Below are 16,609 nucleotides of genomic sequence, written 5' to 3'. Positions count from 1 at the left end.
TCTATTTCATTCGTGAAGAATAAATGACCATACTCTGTTCAGCATGTACAAAGCTGTTGGTTTATTCAGCTGGGAAGCTGGGGAAAGGCTTCCTTTGGGAATGAACAGCAAAAATGTGCTCATGAACAAGGCACTTTTACACATACACACACACACACACACACAGGAACATATTATGGTTACATAAACATCAACATATTTTAATTTTTAGACCCCTCTACCTCTTCCCACCTTCCCCTAAAAAAAAACAAAAAAACCCAAAAAACCCCCAAAAAAACCAAAAAACAAAGAAAGAAAGAAACAGGTTTTTATAACATTTTAAAAACCAACTTCATAGAACATCTACACAGGAAGTTACTGATACATTCAGTTACACTAACATTATATGGTTTCAGTTCAGTAACAAATTTTCCATTAACAAATATTTTTTCTACCTACTATAATTCCCTCCTTTTTCCTCAAGAGGAGGCAACTAAGGTTCAGCAGGAACTACTCATTAGGTTATAAACATTCTCCTCTCTCCTTAAAGTTGCTATACATTTATAGAATTTGTGATTCCATTAATGCTTCAATTTTTTGATGCCACACTGTATACAGCACTTAATTATGGAGAATAGGAAAAAGTAAAACTAAAATAAGGAAGGATATATGATATATCTTTAACAATCTGTTTTCTGATTCCCTTTAGATGCCCAGTCAACCAGGGTCACACAAAGGTTTCACTCTTTATTGGAGGTGTGTGAAAAGACTTACTGGTCTCATGCATTTTATGTATGTTGATTTCTACGTTTTGACTCATCTAAATAAACACAGCAAGACTCATTTACAAGGGTACATATCCTTTCTATTCAGCCAGAAAAAAAAATCTAAAGCTAGATGTAGAAAAACAATGATGCTAAAAAACTCTTCAACTTCAGACTGTATTAGGCTGAGATTTTCTGCAGTAAAGTTCCTGAAAAGTTTGCAATGGACGTGGAAAGTGCATGAAATACTGCTTCAGGGAACATCATACAGATGAAATACTTTAATCCACTAACATAAATGCTCTCTTAATTTTTTCCCATTGGTCTTTGGAATGGGTTTTATTTGTTCTTGACTAAGGTCTGGATGCCAAGATGCAGGAAGTCTATTGCCTAGAGAACAGGTGTCTGTTTAATCCCCAGGTATGATCTTATAAGCCACGTTAACTAGAGACAGCCTGGTGGAAGCCTATAAAATGTTTATACTGTAACTGCAGGTTCCATAATAGGTTTGGAGCAGTGTAGGCTACTACTGCACTACTGCACTCCCTCCCCCCAAAACAGGAACTCCTAAAGGGTGCCACATGTAGGTCTACCAGTATAAAAAGTGGCAGATAAATCCATATTCCCACCATTTTCTTTTATCTAGTTATTCAATTTAACTCAACTACCTCCCTAGAAATGAATATCAGAGAAAAGTATGCTCAGAAGGGTGTTACCGGGAGTAGCTAACTTACCACTTTCCACAATGGCTATTCTGAAGGTTGGGTAACAAATGGGGTGGTGGCCTCCTTTTCCTTCCCATTAATAATTAGGTGTCTAGTTAAGTCCATTAGACAGGCAGAGTAAATTGCAGGGAGAACTAAGTGTGGAGAATAGTCAACTTATCTCTTGTAATAAGGTCCCTTTTGACTAATTCTCCACTGAAGTTCTCATTTTAACCACAGGGTCTTTCAGAGGGAATGCTCACAATGCACATCTTCTGTAGTTGAGTTACAGGACTCTTGGGTATTATATTCAGTACTTGATCGTATTTTGGCATATCAGGACAGTTTGGTTGAGATGTTAGTTTCTCAACTGTGGGCTGTGGAACTGTATTCCTTTCCCGACTGGCAACACGAGAGATATGAGAAGGAACGGTGGATCTTTATAGTGATGCAGTTAGGAGTTTGTTAACTGCCTTTTGGAAGTCAGTGTAGGAGTAAGTAGTGTTGATGGGTTCAGTGCGGGTTGTTTCCTTAACTGTTTTAGTTAACCAGCCACAGCAACAACCAGAAACACATGAATTAGGAATTTGTTTTAGGTACTCAGGTATGGGAGTGGCTCTACTCAATGTTCGGCTTAACTGTTTGGTGGCAAATTGCAGTGCCCCATTTAGAGTGGCATGATCTCTAGAAAGCCGGCTGGGACTCATAAGGGGCTTTTGAAAAGGTGGTACTCCACAAGAAGCTAGAGGAGGCCATTCAGGAATTGGTTCCAGTTTGGGTACACAATGGGAGCAATGGGAGAGTCTTAGTCCTATCTCTCGAAGTATATGGACTGGTGTGCTAGCATCCAAGAGTTTAGCATGATACAACCAGGAATTAGGATTTAAAGGTTTCCAAGTTGTAGAATATTTTAAAAGGCACTTAACCTGCCAGGCAAGACTCTCAAGAGGTGTTAGGTTGGGCACCACAGGGTCCTCTTCTTCAGAGGAATCCCACTCTTCCCCAGAACTCTCATTTAGGTAGTTAGCATTTTCTTCTTCCTCACTTTCTGATTCTGATAAGGGGTCAGGAGAGGGATTTCTAGGACCCATTAGAATAGAACAACAGTATAGAAAAAAAGGTACCAGAAAAGGTAACAATCTAAGCCAGTAAAACACTAACACTGGCAAATAGAAGCAGAAGATGAGAAATCCTTTCAATAGGATTCATTTGTCTGTTTCTCAGTCTGTTACACACACACAGTATGCCTCTGGCTTGCACCACTGTGCAGTTCTTCAAGATTATGTTGTATATTCTTCACTTACAAAGAAGACAGCTCAGTTCTCAGGACCAGTTCAGTGTGTAAAATTTAGTCACTTACCAGTGGCACAGGTCAGAGTCTCTCCTTCAAATCCTGGCTACCCAAGAATAGAAGGGGTCCTCATCTAGGCAAGCTGATTTTCTTAGCATGGTCTCAACTGGTTGTGAAATTATGAAGAGACACTTTGTGTACTCTTTTTTGCTGGCAGGGATATTATATCTATTTTCGTAATGAAAAGAAACTCAGTGGTCGCCTTCTTTGTCCGCTGGTGCAGCAACTTTTGCGCAGGGGGATGGTGGGACGAGTTGTCAAGAATCTGTCTGGTGTGCACGGATCCGATGTTTTCCATAGGTGGTGCAAATGTCCTTGGAAACTGCTGACTTAGTTGGACTATCTGGAAAGTAGCCTTAACCTGTGAATGAGAAGACTAGAGACATGATATTAAAGCCTGAAAGCACTGGGTAACATTATTATCCATCTAACTTCATAGAGTATCCAAGCACATTGATGTTGAGCAAGAAGCCTTATCAGCTTTCCCATCTCTAACACATAGGTTTAGGCAGTTTCCTACTGGGAACGGATCCTACCATGACAAAATTGGGAAGGAGAGCCTGGGGCCACTTCAATCTTTTGTTGGTACATATCTGGGCTAGCTTGTTTTTTATCATGCAGTTCTAGCCCAGGAAATTACTTCTGCAAAAGCAGATCCCTTATGCTCCAAACTCCAAATAGGGAGCTATAAAAGATATCGTTTTTATCTTTAGAGGTGCTTGTTGGGATTAGTTCTAGGGGACCTGTGCTGGTTGTAGAGTTCTATACGTTAGAACTCTTGCTGGGACCCCAGAGGTTGTGGTCCTATGACCATACTCTATAGATAATGAGGGAAGATGGCAGGTATAAATCTTAATATAGCAGGAGTTACAATGAATATAAACAGCTTAAATTGACAATTAAAAGGCAGACATTCAGACTGGATCAACAAAACAAAACAAGATTTAACAATATGCTGCTAACAAAAGATATTTTAAAGCAAAAAGACCCAAGAAAGGTCAAAGCTAAAAATATGAAAAAATATATATCAGGTAACTGTGGACCAGAATAAAGCTGGGACAGCATCTTAATATCCAACAAAAAAGATTTCAAGCCAAAAAAATATAAGGGACAAAGACTGATGATAATACTAGTAAAAGGAAAACAATGAAAGTGATACACTCATCATAAACATCTATGACCCTAAAAGTACATCCTCAAAATTTCTCTAGTAACAACTAATAGAACTGACAGGGGAATATAAGCAGGGATACAAGCATTCTGAAAAAGTTAAAATATTAGTATACTTTAGGTATCATATTATTTAAGTATACAAAACGCTATACCAAACAGAACAGATATTAAGTACACACATATAAACATAGACACACACACACAAATAGTTCATGCATTAGGTTATAAAGTATAACTAGATTCCAAAGGGTCATTTCATTTAGACTAAATTCTCTGACCATAATGCAATAAAAGTAGATATTAAAGGTTAGTTAAAAGTAATCCTATGTCAGGATACTAAATAGCTCATGAATTAATAAAATGGAAATCATAAAAGATATTAGATATAAAACTGAATAATAACCCCACAAGCAAAAATTTGTGGGGTATGGTCAAACCAGTACCTAGAAAAAATTTATAGCTTTGAATACATTGATGAGGTAACAAGGAAGTTTAAATACGCACAAGCATCCAATTCAAGACAATGGAAAAGCAACAGCAAAATAAGCAGAAAGGAAATAATAAAGGCAGAAATTAAACAGTATATAAAAGAATAATAGAGTGATAAAACTGAAAGACAGTTTTCTGAAAATATGAATAAGAAAAACAAAACTGGTGAGACTTATCAGGAAAGAGATTTAAAAATACCCCCCCAGAATTAAAAACATAATGTATGCTAAAATGTGAAAACCTAGATAAAATCGCTAAATTCTAGAAGAATATAAAATTCTAAAATTTGTACAGGAAGAAATAGATAACTTGAATAAAACAGACCAGTATTAAAGAAACACAAAAGGTAACAACCTCCTATTAAAAACACCAGGTGCAAATGGTTTTATAAGAGAGTTCCACTAAACTTCCAAGGAAATTAATACATATTTTATATAAACTGTTCCAGAAAAAAAGAAAAATAGCATAAAACTCCTTTTATGAGGATAATAAAATATTAATTCCAAATCTAGAGATGAAGCAAATAAGGCTCATTTCATTTGCAAAAATTTCAAATATTACCTAACAAAATGTAATAGTGTATTAAAGAAAAAATGAATGTCATAATCATGTAGAGCTTATCATAGGAAAGAATATCTCAACTTCATAAAATTTATAAATATAAGTCACCACAGCAATAAATTAGATAATTTTATTAACTATGGATATTTAACTGTTCTTAGTTCTTGATCAACACCTATTTATGTTTTAAAAAACAAAATGCTCTTACCAAACTAGGAAGAGAAAGTTACTTTCTCAACAAGGTAAAAATTATCTACCAAAAACTTTCAGCAAATATCCTAAATGAGAAACTTCAGATATATTCCCTTTAAAAATGAAATTAGGGAATTCCCTGGTGGCGCAGTCGTTAGGAATCCGCCTCTCAATGCAGGGGACAAGGGTTCTATCCGTGGTCCAGGAAGATCCCACATGCCGCAGAGCCACTAAGCCCGTGCGCCACAACTGAGCCTGCACTCTAGAGCCCGCGTGCCACAACTACTGAAGCCTGCGCGCCTACAGCCGTGCTCCACAAGGAAGAGTAGCGCCCGTTTGCTGCAACTAGAGAAAGCCCGAGCGCAGCAACAAAGACCCAACGCAGCCAAAAATAAATAAATTAAGTAATTAAAAAAATGAAATTAGATAAGGATGACAAGGACTGATATTGTGTACCAAAGTCCTAATCAATGTTTTTTTTTAAAAGTGTGAGAACTGGAAAAAAAGATATAAAACTACTAATTTACAGATGATATGGTCATCTAACATTAAAAAAGCCTAACTTGGGCTTCCCTGGTGGCGCAGTGGTTGAGAATCTGCCTGCTAATGCAGGGGACACGGGTTCGAGCCCTGGTCTGGGAAGATCCCACATGCCGCGGAGCAGCTGGGCCCGTGAGCCACAATTGCTGAGCCTGCGCGTCTGGAGCCTGTGCCCCGCGACGGGAGGGGCCGCGATAGAGAAAGGCCCGCGCACCGCGATGAAGAGCGGTCCCCGCACCGCGATGAAGAGTGGCCCCCGCTTGCCGCAACTGGAGAAAGCCCTCGCACGAACCGAAGACCCAACACAGCCAAAAATAAATAAATAAATAAATAAATAAATAAATAAATAAATAAATAAATAAATAAATAAATAAGAAAATCCTTTAAAAAAAAAAAAAAGCCTAACTTATAAACTATTAGAGCTAATAAAAGAGTTCAACAAAGTTCCTGGATCTGAGATTAACCTATGACTATTCATTAATTTAGTTGTATAGCACTTACAATTTTCCAGGTACTATTCTAGGAACTGCACAAATGTTGTCATTTAAAATTCTCCTAACAATCCTATAAGATAGGTACTTTTATTGTCCCCATTTTATACATGAGGTTTAAGCTACCTGTCCAGGGTCATATATCAACTAAGTGATGGAATCAGGATTTGACCCCAGGCACTTTTAACAAGAGCAATACTAACCATAAAATGTATTACATACATCACTTGCACAATAGGGGCAAAAAAAAAAACCTGTAAAGGATTTAAGAACTAATCAATAATATGCGAGACCTCTATGAAGAAGACTGTAAAATTCTAATCAAGGATATAGATGATTTAAAATAGACATTCCATGCTCTTGGATGGAACAATGAATATTATAAAGATAACTTTTTTCCAAATTAATTTATACAATTCCAATATGTTAAGAATAAAATTCCACATATAGCTAAACAAACTATTTAAACAGAAGAGTAAAGTAAATATTGTGGCCTACAGGATATTAACACATATTATTACACATGTTACAGAAGCCACAGAAATTAAAATAGGGTGGTTAGTATAAGAACAAATAGTCCAATGGAACAAAGCTCAGAAATAGAGCCACATAAGATTTAAGAATATAGTATACAGTAAAGTTGGCACATAAATCAAGGGGGAATGAATGCATTTAGTACATAATAATATTGGTAAAAACTGGCTCATTACATGAAGAAAAATAAAACTGTATACCTATATAATGCCACATACAAAGGAGGACTCATGACAGGTTAAAGACCTAAATGAGAATTGTAAAACTATATAGTTAATAGAATATAATGCAGGAGAATATCTTTGTGACTTAGGGCCAGAGAAGGACTTCTTAAAAAAACATAAAGCACAAGACCAAAATACGATGAATTCAATCACATCAAAATTAATATTTCTGAAAAAAAAAATTTCTGGATTGAACTAAACACATCAAGAACAAATCTCAATAAAGAAATGGACAAAGGACAAAAATATCCAATTTACAGAAGAGAAAATCCACAGGCCATTAACTATATGATAAGTAAAGAGATATCACATTATTCTATTATTTTGGTAAAAATTAGAAAGCTGGACAATGCCAAGTGTTCGTGAGGGGACTAAAGGAACTCCCTTAGAAACCAGAACTACTGGTGGGATTACAGACTGGGGTAACCTTTCTGAAGAGCAATCTGGCAGCACTACTTAGTCAATCTATTTGCACAACTCATGATGCAGGAATTCCACTCTTGGGTGTATATATAGCAGAGAAATTCTCCATAAGACCAACATGTACTCTGAGGAGTCATCTTTGATGGTAAAGAAATAGAAGCATTCCAGGCTTCCATCACTGGAGGAGTGGATAGGTAACATGTGTTACAAGCACATTATAAGTATACATAGCAACATGGATGGACTAAAGGCATAGGTCTGAACGAAAAAAGCAAAACCAGGGCTGCCCTGGTGGCGCAGTGGTTGGGGGTCTGCCTGCTGGTGCGGGGGACGCGGGCTCGGGCCCTGGTCTGGGGGGATCCCGCGTGCCGCGGAGCGGCTGGGCCCGTGGGCCACGGCTGCTGGGCCTGCGCGTCTGGGGCCTGTGCTCCGCAGCGGGAGGGGCCGCGGTGGTGAGGGGCCCGCGCACCGCGACGTGGGGGGGGGTGGCCCTCCCCCCCCCCCGCTTGCCGCGGCTGGAGAGGGCCCTCGCACAGAGGCGAGGACCCAACACAGCCAAAAATAATAAATAAATAAATAAATGAAAATTAAAAAAAAAAAAAACAAAAACTTAAACTTTAAAAAAAAAAAGAAAAAAAAAGAAAAAAGAAAAACCAAAATATCAAGATCCCACTCATGCCATTATGTAGGAATGATTTCCAAAATGAAAGTTAGTAAACATCTCTAGTTTCAAATACACACTGAAGTGGATATGGTCTGGCTTCGTGTCAGTACTCTTCCTCTAAAAAACATTTCTCTGGCTTCTACTCTTTCTTTATCTAATTTAGTTCTCTGCAGTGTCTGGCATGTATTAGGGGCTTAGCAAATTTTCTGAAAAAATTAATGAGAGAATGATGGAGGCCTGCTGTAAGTAACTATACAAGCATGTTTCACTTTTATTCTAGGGAGACAAAAATTCCTAAATTATATTCAGGTAATTTGGTAGTATGTTGTACAAAGACAAATGAAATAATTTTTTTAAACAAGATCAACAAAGATAATGCTACTAAAGCAATATAAAGGTCATTGCTTATAACGTCATCTTTAAGAACATGAGCGCAAATACTTTTAAAAGTTTATAATAGTATTACCTACTTCAATCTGAAAACAAAAGGAAAATTTGAAACATACCATAAATATTTTATTGAGACAGGTGTTAACTTTTTTAAAAAAATTAATTAATAATTTATTATTTATTTTTGGTTGTGTTGGGTCATTGTTGCTGCGCCCGGGCTTTCTTTAGTGCAGCGAGTGGGGGCTACTCTTCGTTGCGGTGCGCGGGCTTCTCATTGTGGCGGCTTCTCTTGTTGCGGAGCATGGGCTCAGTAGTTGTGGCTTGCGGGCTCTAGAGCACAGGCTCAGTAGTTGTGGCGCACGGGCTTAGTTGCTCCGTGGCATGTGGGATCTTCCCGGACCAGGGCTCGAACCTGTGTCCCCTGCATTGGCAGGCAGATTCTTAACCTCTGCGCCACCAGGGAAGTCCCCGGGTGTTAGCTTTTAATTCTTCTGTCCTCTTATATTTTTACTATTTTCATTTCAACCAGATTCCATTTGCATGATTATTGATTGGCTATACTTCAGTAATTATGTTGCTCAAAGCATTCTTTAAAAGGCTCACTCTACTTTTTTTTGTTAAGCAAAAATAAGACAAAGTTTCTTTGAAGGCATATGTAAATTCTAGAGTGAACCCATAACTGTTACCTCTTTACATTGCATGAGTAATAATACCCTCATATCAAAAGTGAATTAACCACTTACTCTGTATACTCCCATGCATAATTTACTTTGAAAGAACCATTTTTCTGTAATTTCAGAACTAAGTAGCCTTACCATATGAATTAGTTTGCTTACTTTAGTTGCTACAATTTGTTCTTTTCCCTATAGCATTAAAAGAAAAAGTCAAGACACAGGTAAGCTAAAGGCAGTGAATTTAAGCTTAATATAGCATCTTTTTTTTTTTTTTACCAGTTTTATCGAGGTATGATTGACAAATTACATATATTTAACATGTACAATGTGATGCTTTGATATATGTATTCACTGTGAAATGGTTACCACAATCAAGCTAATTAACATATCCATCACCTCACAGTTACTATTTTTTTTTTTTTTTTGCATGTGATGATAACACTCGAGATCTATTCTCAGCAAATTTCAGGTATACATGATGAACTATAGTCACCATGATGTACATTAGGTCTCCAGAAAGTTTGTATGCTTTGATATCTATTTCCTCCACCCACTAGCCACTGATAACTCCCATTCTACTCTTTATTACTAGGAGTTCAACTTTTTAAGATTCCACATATAAGTGGGATCATACAGTATTTGTCTTTCTGTGTCTGGTTTATTTCACATGGCAGAATGTCCTCCAGGTTGACCCATGTTATTGTAAGTTGCAGGATTTCCCTTTTTAAAGACTGAAATGTGTATGTATATAAATGTCACATCTTCTTTATTCATTCATTCATTGATGGACACTTAGATTATTTCCATATCTTGGTTACTGTGAATAATGCTGCAATTAACATGGGAATGCAGATATATCTTTGAGATAGTAATTTTATCCTTTGAATATATACCAAGAAGGGGGATTGCTGGATCATATGATAGCTCTATTTTTACTTTTTTGAGGAACCTCCATATTGTTTCCCACCAATGTGTATAAGGGTCCTCATCCTCACCAACACGTTATCTTCTGACTTTCTGATAATAGCCATCCTGACAGGTGTTAAGTGATACCTTATTGTGGTTTTGATTTGCATTTCCCTGATGATTAGTGATGTTGAGCTCCTTTTCATATACATGTTGGCCATTTGTATGTGTTCTCTGGAAAAATGTCTATTCAGGTCCTTTGCTCATTTTTAAAGCAGGTTATTATTAATTTTTTTGCTACTGAATTATATGAGTCCTTATATAGTTTTGATATTAACATCTTACGGGGTATATGGTTTGAAAATATTTTCTTCCATTCCAAAGGCTGCCATTTTTGTAATCTAGTATCTTTTTGTTAACTTTTCAGATAATGTTCCAAAAATATGTTATTAATCCCCCCTGCCCAAGCTGGTCAAAATATAGTAAGGCTGACCTCTGGTGGCCAGATGCCTCATCCTTCAGTAATGACAAAATGGTATGAAGTCACCTCTCATTTGCGGGTAACCAAATAAAATATGGTAAATGAAATAATATTGTTAGAAACTTCACAGTTAAACAAAGCAACAAAGGTAGCAGGCACCCAAAGCATAAGGAGAGCTGAGCAATTAAAGGCCACAAAATAAGAAAAATGCCTCCAAATATCAGTTTGTTCTTTTAGTTCACCAGTTGATTTTACATGAAAAACAAATGGTATATTCAGTGGTTCCCAAACTAAGAATAGTTCTACACTATCTAATACTGTAGTCACTAGCCCCATGTCTATTGAGCAGTTTGAAATGTAGCTAGTGTAAAATAATTCCCAATTTCAAAGACTTAATAGGAAAAAAAAGAATGTAAATTATCTCATCAATATAATTTATGTTGAGTACATGTTGAAATGATATTTTGTATATAGTTGGTTAAAAAATTAATGCCCGTTCTAGGTTTCTTTCACCACAGCTGTCTAGGCATTCTACATTTTAGCTACAGTGAGATTATAAATGTTATCAAGTATATTCCATGCACTCTTAAACCTCTATGCTTTCCCTCTAGCTGATTAACCTAAAATACCCACCCCTCTTGCCTTTTCAGAAATTAGACATCTTGATAATTTTGAAATTATGGGCAACCCAACTGCTACCATATTTACTATTTTAACTAGCATTTGAATACCTGCAATGTTTCAGGAATTAGGACTATGAAGAGAATAGATGAATAAATTATGGCATGCTCATACAATAGAATTCTAGAGCAACCTATATGTACCTCAGTTTCCTCTTCTTAAAAAGACAGAAAGAACTTACAAGGGTTGTGCCTAAGAATTAAATGAAGTAAAGTGCTTAGAACAGTGTCTTGGCATATAAGGTGATGAAATAAAATTCAAATTTTATGACAAGACAAGAAAAATTTAAACATAAAGTTTTTCTCTGCCTGTTTGGGCCTCCTCCCTCCCCTTTAGTGTGTGTTGTGTATCTGCACTAACCAAACCTCCTTAGGAGATAACCTTCTTTCTTAATCTTGTAAGGAGTCAAGATGACCCATGACCTACTACTCCCTTTGTAACTACAGATCTGGATTGTGTAAACTGTCAATAATACGTCATTTGACATATAACCGTTTGTCTCAAAAACATATCTTACTATGCTTAGACCTCAAAAGGGCAGGACAGTCCTCAGAGCTTCCTGAAAGATTGTCTCACAGGTTATAACCTTCAGGTTGGCTTGAATAAAATTTTCCATTTCTTTCCTAGATCAACCATTGATTAACTTTTTCTCGACAAAGGGTCCAAAAGGTGTTAAGTTATTGTTATGAAACTATCAATATGAATAAACCTCAAAAATAATACTGAGTGAAAAAAGCAAGTTGCACATAGGATCATTCATATAATGTTAGAACATGAAAACAATACAAGATACTTATTCAGAGATTTATTCATATATCATTAATACATAAAAATTAACAGTAAATTCAGAAAATCCATTGCTGCTGGGGAGGAAAGGTAGTTCAACAGGAAAAAAGGTGTACAGGTTGCTTTGCAATCTATTTCCTTAGATGTTAATTTTTGTCTCAAATAATTCCATTAAAAAACAGTTTAAAGACTTAGTTCCTGCCGGAAGGCACTCCAAATTTCTTTATCTTACCATCACCCTAAACTCTTTTTCCATTCTGTGTTGAAAACATTGCCGTTATGCACCTTTGTAAACAGGCCTCGAAAGCCGGTACATCTAGAACAAGCTGTACCTAAATTAACCCGTGCATCTCTTCCCATACTGCCTTCCACGTTTGCAGACTCTCCACCAGACGCGGACCTAAGGCTTAAAAATACTGCGGCCCGCCTCCATCTGGAGACCTCGGAACATCCTCCTTTTCAGTAGACACCGAGCCGCCGCCCAGCACTTCCGCACGCCCTAGCTCTCCCTTCTTGACGGATCTCCGAACGAACCCCTCCTCCCCCTCAGCGGGAGCAGGGATTCTTCCCCTCAGCAGATTCCCTTTCTCACCCAAGGAGGATCCTTTCTTCTTCCTCACCTCACTCCCAGCCGCAAGACCCGACTAAGCCTAGCGCCACCAGCTCTGTTCCAACAGTCACTCCGCCGCAAGGCTCGCACTCCGGTGGATACCACTTCCGGGGGCGCCAATTCCTCCTCCTCTTAGAAACGCCTCTTCCCACTCGGAAAACGGTTTAAAAGACCCTAAGCGCAAGCGCCCCATCGGTGCGGTTGAAGGGGGTGGATCCATCTCTTCCCACTCTCGTCGCTCTAAGCTCTCGCGATAGTCTCGCGTATTTCCGTCTCCCGCGGGAGTTATTTGAACGCTCTGGCGGTTACCACGCCCTCGGCTGTCGGCCGCCTGCTGACCCGAGTCTGAAGCGTACTTGTGGAGTCTCTGACAGTGGTCAGTCGGGCCAGCTGCAGCCGAGCGCGGACAGGCTTCGTCACGACCGGGTCCCGGCGCCATGGGGGCGGAGAAGAGGCTGCTGCCGATTAAGGAGGCCTTCCAGCTGGCGCAGCAGCCGCACCAGAACCAGGCGAAGCTGGTGGTGGCGCTGAGCCGCACCTACCGCTCGGTAAGCGATGCGGCCCGCGGCACCGGCCCCCGCCCCTCCCTTCCGCGGCTCGGCCTGGCCTCTCCCAGGGGCTTCCCGCGACCTTCCCGACTCCGCGCACCAAGACTCCAACCTCCTTAACTTTCCCGACCCGGTTCGGAGAGGCACACTCTTCCCCACCCCACCCCCGCCGCTTCCCAGCGGCCTCCGGCGCGGACCGTTAATCTTCTGGCGGTGAACGTGGAGAAGCGTTTGCGCCTGGGGGTGACCGGGCATCTAGTGTAGGGCCGCAGCGTGGATCCTGAACGCGGTGCTCCAGCGGCTGTTGTCCTTCAGGTCACCACCCACATTTAATTACTTAAACCTCGCCCCACTGTTAAATTGTATCAAATCACCAATTAGCAAATTAATCGTTAGGACCTGGCTCTTCTTAGTCATGTAAATACTGTTTGTTTCGTTTTTAAATGAAGCCTCAAGAAGAATAGGACCATGAATTTCGGGAGAATAAATTATCTTGAGGTCCGAGAAAAATTGTAAGTCAGTATAGGGCTTGGGGATATGAGGTAGGATGTGAAAGTTATATCAAAAGGAAATTGCTGTGTAATATTAAGGGTAATACGGTAAAATGCAAAAGCTGTTGTTGATTTTGGGTTTTTCATGAAGAAGCAGATTTTTACGAAACTGATACCAAGGCATCATATTGAGAATTCAAGGGTGTTAAAAAAAAAAAAAAATCAGAGGAATCCTTTCACTGTCAAAATTCATGTTTGTTTTCTTCCTGGGAGAAATAAATTTCTCTGGAGAGAAATTTGTGCAAATTTATTTCCCCTTTGATGGCTTGGATAATTGAGAGTTTACTATATAATGATTTTAGTTTGTTTGCGTTAGGGCTGGTGTTTTCAGTGTCTTAGAGTAATGTTGAGAAAAAAGGAATTTATCCCTGCAGTTTGTGAAGGGTTTCTTTTCTCTTTCAGGTGGATGACAAAACAGGTTTTTATGAGGATTTTGTTCATTACCTTAAGTATGCTATGGTGGTCTATAAACGAGAACCAGCTGTGGAGAGGATAATAGAATTTGCAGCAAAGTTTGTTACTTCATTTCACCAATCAGATACGGAAGATGATGAAGAAGAGGAAGATGGTGGCATTTTAAATTATTTGTTTACTTTTCTATTAAAGGTATAGGAAAACTAGAATTTCGAGGGAATATTGTAGAAAAGTTTACTATTTTAAAAGGGCCATGGGGGTTTGTGTATCTTAGAGAATGAATATCTGGTAATTGAGAAAACGTCTGAACGAATCTGCCTTTTATAGGAAATATTAGAACTGTCATTAAGATTAAAAAGTGAACTTTTAAAAATAACTCCAGCATTAAATTTTTAATGACCATTCTAAACCAGTTCTTACATACATTTGTTTGAAATGGGTTCTCTAGTTCAGAAGTAAAGAGTTCCTCTGAAGACGAATATGCTCTTGTAATTTAGCAGATACTTTAGACTGTGTATTTTGAGACTATGTTATGTGATGTGTATTTAGCATGCATGTATGGATCAAGGTAGCAATATAGTTTTTCTGCAAGGAATGAAGTATTGCTATAAATTCTTGAATTCTAAACATATAGAATTCAAATGGTATGTCATTATTTAGTAATGGTATGTGACTTGGAATAAATTTTGTTTTGTTTCTGTTTTAGTCTCATGAAGCAAACAGCAATGCAGTTAGATTTAGAGTGTGCCAGCTCATAAACAAGCTCTTGGGAAATATGCCAGAAAATGCCCAGATTGATGATGATTTGTTTGATAAAATTAATGAAGCCATGCTTATTAGATTGAAAGATAAAATTCCAAATGTAAGGATACAGGCAGTTCTTGCTCTTTCACGCCTTCAGGATCCCAAAGATGATGAATGCCTGGTGGTTAATGGTATGTATAGCTCCCTAAATCCTTTTTCAGTTTCACTGACTTTGTTCAATTCTCAGCAGATGAATTTTCTTATTATGAAATATTATGGAAGAGCATAGTTTATATATACACACGCACATATATATATGTAAAAATATATGATTAAAAGAAAATACCCAAGTAGCCACCATCCAACTTAAAAAAAAATAGAGCATTATCAGTACCTCTGAAGCCTCTCTTATGTCCCTTTCTAGTTATATCACTCTCCCTCCGAATTAATGAATATCTTGAATTTTGGGTTCCCTTTTGTTTGTTTAAACAGTTAACCACATGTATATACTTCTAAATAATGTTTAAGTTTTGCCTATCATTTTGTATGTTTTGTGGATCATACTATATTTTTCTGTGCTCTCAACATTATTTCTCATTGTAACATTCATCCATGTTGATAGATTACTGATATACTGTTCTATTGTATGAATGTAAGACAATTTTATTGTTTCTAACATTGATGGACCTTCTAGTTGTTTCCAGTTATTTTCCTCTTAAAATACAGTGTCGTTGCTATGAACTTTCTTACACAGTACATGGCTTCTGGTGCACAGTTTTTCTAGGATATGTACCTAAGGGTGGACTTGTTGGGATATGTGCATTCAGCTTTCTTAGATGAGGTACAAGTGTTCTACAAAACATTTTATCAATTTATATTTCCAATAACAGTGCATAAAAGTGTTCATTGAGCCATATCCTCTCTAGTGTTTGGTACTATCAGATTTTTAAATTTTTGTTAATCAGGTTGTATGTATCATACGTCATTGTTTTGCATCTTTTCATATATTTAGCAGCCAATTTTATTTCTTCTGTATAATGCCTATTAATGTGTTCTGCTCATTTTTCTATTGGTTTGCTTATTAATTGGAGTTCTTTATATATTCTGAAGGGAAATCCTTGGGTTATATGAATTGTTAGATCTTCCTGCTTTAGATAGATTATTTCACTGTCTTCACTATGTCTTTTGTTGGGCAGAAATTCCTAATGTCAAAATTATCAGTCTCTTCCTGTATGATTTGCACTTTCTATCTTTTATTTAAGAAATCTTTCTCTACCTCTGGGCTCATAAAGATAGTCATATTCCAGTTTTCCATATATGCCTAGGTTTATTTTGGGAACTCTTCTGGTTTGTTTTTCTCTTTGTGCCTGTTACTACCTTTATAGTTTTGATAACTGGTGGTAGTTGGTATTTTTTGATGTTAAATGAGGGACATTATAATATGTAAAACATACATGTTTAGTAGTCAACATATACTTGATTTTAAAGCCTGGGAAAATCTGATAAATAGAGGTGAATAAATATTTAAATACAGGAAATGAGTTTTGTTCAATGAGTAAAATCAGAAGTTATTTCTTTTTAGGATTCATTAAAAATCAAAATAGTGAGCTCTTTATAAAGCCATATCAGTTTAAAATAAACTGGCTTCCATCCTAGACTTGTTTCTAAATCTTAAAGAGTAGCAAAGACATAATCTGAATGATGGATTTTCCATTATCTTTAGGGTTATTTGTTT

The 16,609-nt window shown here is 37.7% G+C and overlaps 2 protein-coding genes across 5 annotated transcripts in view; one reads left to right on the top strand and one right to left on the bottom strand.

Annotated features, from left to right (window-relative positions):
• Positions 1–293: 293 nt before the first annotated feature.
• Positions 294–12,832, bottom strand: DCAF16 (DDB1 and CUL4 associated factor 16). Of its 4 annotated transcripts, none has more exons than XM_007187615.3 (2): positions 12,600–12,832; positions 294–3,174 (listed from the first exon to the last, which is right to left on the bottom strand). In XM_007187615.3, exon 2 carries the CDS (start codon positions 2,536–2,538, stop codon positions 1,888–1,890), a length of 651 nt encoding a protein of 216 aa, XP_007187677.1. In that variant the 5' UTR covers positions 2,539–3,174; positions 12,600–12,832; the 3' UTR covers positions 294–1,887. The 4 variants fall into 4 exon arrangements, with proteins under 4 accessions (XP_007187677.1, XP_007187675.1, XP_007187676.1 ...); XM_007187613.3 differs by having other exon boundaries at positions 294–3,159; XM_007187614.3 differs by having other exon boundaries at positions 12,628–12,832.
• Positions 12,833–12,894: 62 nt separating this feature from the next.
• The window catches only part of NCAPG (non-SMC condensin I complex subunit G), a 39,385-nt gene continuing 35,670 nt past the window's right edge, over positions 12,895–16,609 (top strand). The window contains exons 1-3 of the mRNA XM_057547450.1: positions 12,895–13,165; positions 14,119–14,322; positions 14,837–15,065. Coding sequence (XP_057403433.1) covers positions 13,055–13,165; positions 14,119–14,322; positions 14,837–15,065 — 544 coding nt within the window. The 5' untranslated portion in view covers positions 12,895–13,054. The remainder of the gene's footprint in view (positions 13,166–14,118; positions 14,323–14,836; positions 15,066–16,609) is intronic.

The sequence above is a fragment of the Balaenoptera acutorostrata genome, chromosome 5, assembly GCF_949987535.1.
Source record: "Balaenoptera acutorostrata chromosome 5, mBalAcu1.1, whole genome shotgun sequence".
In the NCBI taxonomy this organism is placed as follows: Eukaryota; Metazoa; Chordata; class Mammalia; order Artiodactyla; family Balaenopteridae; genus Balaenoptera; species Balaenoptera acutorostrata.
This window is presented reverse-complemented; position numbering and strand designations above follow the sequence as displayed.

Coding starts and splice junctions, on each gene's coding strand:
- DCAF16 (XM_007187615.3), bottom strand. CDS start 2,538: ATGGGTCCTAGAAATCCCTCTCCTGACCCCTTATCAGAATCAGAAAGT.